General features: G+C 45.3%; 1 protein-coding gene across 4 annotated transcripts in view; it reads right to left on the bottom strand.

Moving 5' to 3' along the window:
• Positions 1–3,688: 3,688 nt before the first annotated feature.
• The window catches only part of OCRL (OCRL inositol polyphosphate-5-phosphatase), a 51,380-nt gene continuing 46,177 nt past the window's right edge, over positions 3,689–8,891 (bottom strand). For all 4 annotated transcript variants that reach the window (XM_030305141.1, XM_030305135.1, XM_030305138.1 and 1 more), the window contains 4 exons: positions 8,360–8,444; positions 7,611–7,738; positions 6,386–6,497; positions 3,689–6,165 (listed from right to left, as the gene is read on the bottom strand). In XM_030305141.1, the coding sequence (XP_030161001.1) occupies positions 6,044–6,165; positions 6,386–6,497; positions 7,611–7,738; positions 8,360–8,444 (447 nt within the window). In that variant the 3' untranslated portion in view covers positions 3,689–6,043. The remainder of the gene's footprint in view (positions 6,166–6,385; positions 6,498–7,610; positions 7,739–8,359; positions 8,445–8,891) is intronic.

Genomic DNA, 8,891 nt, shown 5'->3' with positions numbered 1-8,891 from the left:
TATTTCTATGTCTGCTTTCCCCATCCCGCCCCACCCTCCTAGTGAAAGCACCGTGGTTTCTATAGCCTCAGCACCTTGAGAGGCACCTGGCATGCAGGAGGCCTCAATAAATACGTATTGAATGAATGGTTGATCAATATTGAAGACGCGAGGTGGGTGGTGATGAATGATGGGAACAAGCCCAATCAGGGTGGAAAGAGAAGGGCTCAAAGCACAGTGGAAGAGTTGGCCTAGGCAAGGAGGAAGACCACTTATTTCTGACAGGTGGGAAGGGGGAGGGATGAGCTATAGACATTTTGATTTGCAGAGCAGGGCTCGGAGATGGCTGCTTCAGCTAACTGCTTTGAAATTTGCATAAAGTAAAGGATGTGGCCACCTGCTGAGAGCTGAAGGGCTGAGGAAGAGAGGTCTGGGCCTTGAGGCCAGTGGAAGGTTTTAGAATTATACTAGTTGCCAATTATTTAGTGCTTATGCATGAGGCACTGCTCCCAGCCCTTGAAACATACTAGCCAATGCCATCTCATGATGATCCTATGAGGGAAGATACTATTATTACTTCCATTTTAAGATGTGGTAACTGAGGCCCAGAGAGGTCACTGAACTTTTGCCCAAGATCAGACATCTAGAAATGGCAGAGCTAGGATTTGAACCAGGCAATGTAGCTGTTGGAGCCTATGCAAAGAACCAAAGCAATCTCCTGCCTCTTAGTTCCTGAAGCACCAAGTCTAGGAAGGGTCTGTAAGAGATGAAGAGGAGGACTGTGGAATGAATGATATATGGCAGGCCTAGGAGCAGTCAGCCAATGCTATGCCAGGAAGCCCAGGAATGGGAGCAAACAAACAAAAAACCAAAATCCCCCAAAAAAACCATGAATGGGATGGAGGTGTATGGGGTGGTGGTAACTTTGAGTTAGGCATGGTAAAGGTAGAAACTGAGCTATCCTAAAGTGCACAAGAGAGGTGGTTTCTGAGTAGGAGAAAACAGCATGTGCAAAGGCCCTGAGGTGGAAAAGAGCTTAGCTAATTGGGGGTAGTCAGTGTCAGAGCACAGTGGTGGGGACAGGGGAGGGTTACTGGTGAGCATTCAAACATTGTAAGGTGGGGTGTAGGTACTAGTATTTTGTAAAAACCCTAGGTTATGTGGCCAGGGTTGAGAACCACTGATTTAGACCAGCTTCCAGGTGACACTCATTTGGGGACTACACTTTGAGAAACATGCCCTAGATGATTCTAATGAGCAGCCAGGGTTGAGAACCATGCATCTAAATTGAAGATGGGGAATTGAATGGCACAAAACCATGGCTTCAAAGTGTGATGGAGGAAGAGGAAAGCCCCTCTTCTCCACGCAGGAGCTAGGGGATGGGAGTAGCTTCCACAAGACAGAAATGAGGGAGAAGGTAGGTAGCACTGACTGGGTAAGAATCAATGTAGGTAAGAGCAGCAAAGGTACAAACTAGAGGTGGGGGGATTTATCCACAAAGCAGAAGGAAGAGAAAGAAGGGCTAGGAACCAGGCACCCAGGGCAGGGAACGGCAGCATAGGAAAGAGCAAAAGGAGGCTAATGGGGGGAAGGGCAGAACAGCAGGTGTGGCTCCTGAGGCTCAACAACAGCCAGGTGTATATGCTGGTGACCGCAGCTCCGCAGCTTGTTATTCATCCTTTCATTTACACCTCACCCCTACTCCCAAAAAATCTGCAGCAAAAGGCTTAAATACAGACGTATAGAAGGTGGCACCGTGGTGTGTCTGTGGTGGTGGGGGGGAGGAGGGCAACGGAGTAGGCTGACATGGGGTCTGATTATACCTAGTTGACAAGGTTAACATCAAATGAAAGCCATAAAGCCTTTGGCAGTGCGGTAGAGTCAATGAAATATAGTGGAGAGCTAGGGGAGCAGGACATAAGTTGACATCTACACAACACCTGCTGCGCACCAGGTACCATGGTTGCCACTTTGTTTCTTTCTCATTTAATAACGCAGGGCCTGGTAGGCCATGGAAAGTTTGGATTTTCTTCTAATTAGACTGTGAAGTCACTGAAGTTTTTAAGAGAGAAGTGAGGAGATGTAGTTAGGTCGTCAAAGATCAGTACTACACCTGTTCCATTTTATAGGCCAGGAAACTACAGGTTAGCCAGTCTGGGGTCACACGAGGAAGTGTCTGAATCTAGATTAAAGATCAGGCCTCTCTGAGATAAAGCAATGTGACAAAATGTTAACAGGTGATGAGTTAAGGGTATAAGGTATTCATTGTATCCTTTTGACTTTTCTGTATGTTTGAAAGATTTTGTAATAAAAAGTTGGGGAAAAAAAGAGGTCTGGGGTGCCTGGGTGGCTCAGTCAGTTAAGCATCTGACTCTTGATTTCAGCTCAGGTCATGATCTCATGGTTCATGAGTTCGAGCCCATTGGGATCCTCATTGACAGCGCAGAGCCTGCTTGGGATTCTGTCTCTCCCCCTCTCTTTGCCCCTCTCCTGTTTGTGCTCTCTCTCAAAATAAATAAAGTGAAACAAAAAGAATTAGGTCTAACATCAAAGCTTAAACTCTTTTTTACCCACTATGCATTACTGTGTCACTAATCTAAGTAACCCTGATTCCCTTGTTGTCCCCTCTGAGCCTGATTCTGCCCATTGTAACGAGGAGACTGGGTTAGATCACCATTAAGGTTCTCTCCCTACTACTCAGTAATCCCGCTGTGGCAGTGTCTAGCTTTAAATCATTAGGCCACACCAAGAGCCAGGTCATCAGCTTGTCCTGTGGTCTGAAAGAGCCTAATGGTTCTCCTGTAACAGCATCCAGGGATGCAGTTTGTAACCTCTGGAAAGAGGTGTGTGCTCGGCCATATCGCCTGCTGCTGTGTAAACACTGCTGGGTGTCAGTCTCCATCCACTGGGGGGAAATCACTCTCAAAAGGAAACATCTTCTTCTGCCAAGGCTTTGGGTGGGGCTAAGAAAACTGTTCGTGACAACACTGAATCAGCACATTCATCAGCGTCAAGCTCATAGTCAAAGGGAACTGGAAGAGGGCCCTGGTTATGAAAGCTCCAGCTGAGGCCTCTTCAGCCTCAAAGGGAATGGAACCAGAATGGGCAAAGTCATAATGGAGATCGGCAGGGGAATAAAAGGCAGCATGCTCAAATTAGGGGTTTCCTCCTAAAGTATTAGAGTTCAGAGTAGAGCTCCCTCAGAAGTACTTAATTTATGGACTTCATCCCCCCCGAGAGGTAATAAAGCTTCAAAATGGGTTTTCAAAAGTTGCAAAATGACTTTTGTGAAAACAGGCTCTTTGTAGGAACATGTCTAAACCGCTGAGGCTATTTTGGCAAGGACAACTGGGTTCTCCCAAAATGTGTATGTTGGGGTTTGTCAGATTTCTGGGGCTGGAGTGATCATGGATCTGACCCAGTGTGATATTTACATGCATAAACAATCAACATCCTTTTTGGTAATCATGTTATTTTGTTGCCTGAATCCCTGGAGTTAAAATAAGAATCCTGGGCTGGCCTCTGGAAGCACTGTGACTTTATTAGCCTCAGAAAATAACGTGGCTTCTTCTCCCCTCCAGGGGCAAACATACCGAGCATTCTTCTATTTCTGTGTAAGACAGGAAATAACAGTACAGTCGTAGCTGTGAGGACTGCAGTCAAGTAGGATCCAGTGACCATAAGCCCCCGTTTACCAAGATCACACTGATTTTTCACACAACATATATTTATTCAGAAAAACATTTGCAATAAATTATAATAAAAAAGATGACACAAAATACAGAATCCCACTAGCAGCTTTGCTTAGTGACCAAGACATTTTTGAGAAATGTAACAATTACAGAATAAGAATCAGAAAACAGTGAAAGGGAAACTAATGCAATGTCACCATATAGGTTCGAGCCATTTCTTCCCTAAAACAATAGATGTGGAGTCCTTCTCTACCAGTTGAATCTGAACTCCTTACTTCAGGAGCTATGAAATAAATAGCACATTAGAGTTACTTAGGAATCAGAGGTTGGCGTGCTGGAGTAGGCACAGTAGGGAGGCAGATTTCTTCCGTCTACTCTATTTCTGTCTCCCCTACCTAGAGATTGTCTCAAACCCTTAATGCAGTGTACATCCCAGGGCCAGAGCTGGAAAAACGTAGAGGCACTAAACAAATTTAGTGCATCTGCCTGCCTTATGAGGAAAGAGTTAGGATGCTGCCTACACCCCCCACCAACCACATCCTTGATCACCCAAAGGTCCCAGGTTGGCAATATACTAGATAATGTGTCCAGGACAGGCATCTCCCTGTCTTTGTGTAACGACCTTGCCCCAGATTCTATAATCTGCCTCTATGATCACCTTCTGGCCTAGTGGAGATGGCAAAAGCATTCTGCCTATAATATTCTATTAACTAAGTTCAATACCTAGCCTCCGACCTATCAGATCTGCAGCTGTTTGGCACAGAGAACTTAACTCCTAGTTCCATAACTCCCTATCAAGAAAGGATTTAACCAGTATATCACAGGATACATACCTTTTCTTCCCCACAGAACTCAACTTACAAGAGATGGGGGGAACTGAAGAACCATTCAGCAGTGGTGTTTCCCCTGGCTCTCTCCTTCAATGTGCTAGAAGAGTCAGGAGTCAATGCCCAAGACCAGACACAAAGCCTATACATTAGGCTCCTTGGATTTAATGTTAACAGCCAAGAATGAGTTAACTCAGGGTGGTTTTAATCAAAGAAAACCAGGAAGAAGCCAACTGCATCAGGTAGTTTTGCAGTTAGTGGCTGATGGCTGGTTTGCCAACCAACACAGAATAATTAAAAAACAACAACAACAACAACAATGCTCCCCACAGAGCTTGAGTGAATGAAATGCTCAGAGGGTTGTCTTGGGTGGGAGAGAAAGGGGCTTCCTTGGTCCCACTGCATAGTCTCTCTTACATAACACTGGATAAGGTGACTAGAAACCATGGGGAGCTGGTCATAGAGCCCAGAACCAGCCTTGATGGGAGAGGGGGCAACATCTACCCCCTGGTATTTCAGAAGACCAGAGAGGGGGTTCTAAGGGTTATCCACAACAGCCTTGCTGAAGGAAGGAGCAGTATCGCTGGAGAGGCCCACCTGAGATGCAGACTGCCTTTTTGACTGTGATGCAAGCATTGCTCTGGAGATGGATGTGTAAGTGGGGAACAGGTCCCACAGACAACCAGGATGAGTGCTCATGTACAATTTGAATAAAAACAGAAAAGCGATGGTAGAAAGCAGGACCTGTGAAACATGAATATTCTCACTCTTGAAACGCTCAAAGTGCTTCCACTCTGATCGTGATTCTCTCACATCAATGGGATGGCATCTCTGACAGTCCCTAAAGTTCTGCTACTCAATGTGGTTGGAGACAAGAGAATATGGTTCCACCTAGTGTTGATCCATGACAAGGACAATGTTACAGAGACATACAGATGCCATTGTAGTAGAAATGCACAAATGCATGTCACAACCACATGTAGACAGTTAACTCACTGTTGGGGACACCCGAGGAGTCACTAGCTTTACCCCGACTTCCTTCGACGTAATAGTACTAGTGGAGTGGAGTGCAAAGAGGTGATATGGGAGGGGGCCGGGCAAAAGTGCTTTAGACGAAGGACTACAGACTAGTCTGAGCTAGAGCACGTAATGCTTGCAGACCTAGAATGGGAACATCTCAGAATCTAGGCCTAGGGTGCTAAGGACAATCATGATAGCTGGCAGGAGGGCAACAAACACATCCCAGATAAAGGAGTGTAGATATAGATCTCTTGCCTTATAAAGAGAGAACACAAAAACACCAAAATATGGTACCTTTGGCTTGGCAATGTGAGTCTAAAAGTATTTTGCTGTGCAGGATATGGTATGGGAGGGATTAGGAAACTCTTTTCCTTTTGCACTAGAAACAACTTTTTCATGCCAACAGCCTCAAAATTCTGCAACTGCCCCTTCCTGTGGCATGACTTTTCAAACCATTCTGAAATACTTAGTGCCCAAGACCTTCCGCCTCTAGAACCTTGGAGAGTAGTAAGAGGTAAAGGCTTATTAGTCTTCATCGCTCTCAAGAAACCCCAGAAGGAACTGGATAGCACGTTGACGGTCACTTGGAGTCTGTCTTGCCATGAGGTTGGGTGGAGGCCTTAGGAGAAGACTAGTGAAGAGAGTAGCTAGAGGGTGAGAGAAAGGAAAGGTAAAACCCTTTGTCAGACACAACCTAAGCAAAGCCTCAGAGACAGGAAGTGGTGGGCCAGGGGACAAGGGCAATGGGAGGGAAGTAACTGCCATGTGCCTGGACGTGAAGGAAGGAACACACTGTGTACACCATACACAGACTGTCCCGACCAGCCTACCCCCACTCATGTTGCCATTCTTATGAAGCACTCTTACCGATCATGTTTTCGCTGACATTGTTGTATTTAGAGAATTTTAAGAGTTCTCGAAGGAATGCCATCAAGTAATGGAAAACATTTCTATGGCATCTTGGAAGCTGGGAAATCACCTGTTTTTTTTTTAAAAAAAGGGGGGGGAAGGGTGGGCAGTGAGAACAGGTGAAGGAAGGGAGTAAGAAGAGCTTACAGCTGCCACAGAAGTAGTTTATAATCCAACCTATACAGAACCCCATTCATCTGTCACAACTTTATTCACTCATGACTAACAGAGTACCTGCAAATAATAACTTCCAAGTCAGAAAGGTCATCCTGTTTGGCCTGTGTATACACTCAATGACCAGGCTACGTGGTCATCACACAGTCACACACACACCCCACCTCACAAGAAGGTTGGTATTAATCTGGTCTTCTCCCATCTCCTCAGACACGCATCCATGGCATCTGCCAAGCTGAATGGTTTTCTCTGTAATGTCATTTAGCATGGATGGGAGCTCCTCCCAATACTCACTAGCCTGATTGAGAAGTATTCTCAGCTACAGTGCATCAAAATTATTTCAAGATTAAAAACAAACACCAAGAAGGGGGTGCCTGGCTGGCTCAGTTGGCAGAGTGCGTGACTCTTGATCTCAGGATTGTGGGTTTGAGCCCCACGTTGTGTGTAGCCCCACACTGTCTGCAGAGACTACTTAAAAATAAAATCTTAAAAAAAACACCAAGAAGACAAAAAGAAGAAAGCCTCACAAGTATCACCGACCATTCCTGGTAATGTCAGCCAGAATTCAGCTTCATAAACAATCTTCTGCCAACGTAGAGGTATCCACCCTACTCAGTAGGCCAACTAGAAAAGTGTGGCAACTATAATAGGAAATAATACAACCTAAAATTTAAGAGTCCTAACTCTCGGGGCACCGGGGTGGCACAGTTGGTTAAGTGTCCGACTTAAGCTCAGGTCATGATCTCACAGTTCATGAGTTCAAGCCCTGTGTCGGGCTCTGTGCTGACAGCTCAGAGCCCAGAGCCTGCTTCGATTCTGTGTCTCCCTCTCTCTCTGCCCTCCCCCGCTCATAAATAAATAAGTCCCAACTCTCGAAGCTGGTGTTCTGCCATGAATAACAGATCCAGACCTATCTTACCACATAGCTAGCTACACGCCTGGCTTTGCTAGATTGATTTCTCTATGGGGGAACCTACCCCAGGCACATCCTCAGAGCAGTAAAACTCACCTGTCGACAGTTCTGGGGATCCTGAGCAGAGTCAAGGCATCGCTGATACAGCTCATAACAGATGACGGGTTCTGGCAGGGCCTCCAGGAAAATGAGCAGTGCTTCAGCCACAGAGTGATTACTGCCAGCTGTATCAACTTAAGTCAAGGGAAAGAGGCTCTAGGAAAAAGGCCACACAGAGACCTGATTTGCTTCCTTCCTCCAACCCCCTCAGGGACAGTTTCCTTCCTGTTATTCAGGGCACATTGATCCTAACTGGGGTTTGATATTTTATTGGTCCAGGTATGCTGCAGCTGAGTTGTTACAGAATTGATCAAAGACTCTTGGGAGGTTTGGCTCAACTTGAGAGGGGAATGTGGCATGCAGAATGATGTTCACACTCGATCAGTCCTTGAAACTAGTCCCCAGTGTTTCCCATTCTCTTTTATATCCTAGTGACAACATACATGGTGGCAGGAGTGATCAAAAGCCTGAAGCAGAACAGTACCAGTGCTGTGGGTCTTATGCTCCATGTTTATTAAAAGTTGTTGTTACCTACCCCTCTATTCCTTTCAGTAAGAGTCTGATACAGAGAGAAGTCAAAAGTTCCTGAAAGGAATTGAAAAACAACTGCAGACTTGATGATTACCTTATAATAGATGACAGTCAGAGAGAAAGAACAGATGGAAACACAAAAATCAAATGTAGGAGGGAAGAAAAGTTTGGTCAAGAATTCATCCAGCTTCCTAAGCCTTCGTCAAAAAGGATACGGATTGTCTCGGGAATGCTAGTATCCAGACAATCAATGATCTGCTGTAACTCCTCCTGCATTCCAGGGGTTTGGAACAGATCCTCCTACCAAAGACATGACAATAAATGGAACAAGGCAAGATAATCAGCCCTAAGGATCTGAAGTCCATCCAGGGATCAAGAGAGTGACAATGCAAATGGAAATGTAATGTGCATACTTGTGATTAGGAATGGAGGTGTGACAATGGCATCTTTTCCCTTTATCATCTGTATAATCCGTGTGAAATTTTACTTCAAACCAGAAAATGATCTCCACAGGTTTTAGCTTATACCTGATATGGCAGAGGACTAGATGGCTACAGTGGGAGACCAGATGTTTCCACTTCTAGCTTCCTGACAAGTAGAAGGCAGAGTCCAAACAGCTGAACCACAGTTAAATACTGATCTTAGGGAATGCTAGGGCAGCAGTAAATGGCATGCCCATACCAAACCTTGCTTTTGAGTTCTATTATACTTCAGTAGGTAAAAAAATGTTTTCCTTCAATTTAGTCC

The sequence above is a fragment of the Lynx canadensis genome, chromosome X (genome assembly GCF_007474595.2).
Source record: "Lynx canadensis isolate LIC74 chromosome X, mLynCan4.pri.v2, whole genome shotgun sequence".
NCBI lineage: Eukaryota > Metazoa > Chordata > Mammalia > Carnivora > Felidae > Lynx > Lynx canadensis.
The sequence above is the reverse complement of the archived record's forward strand: the minus strand, read 5'-3'. Positions and strand labels throughout refer to the sequence as shown.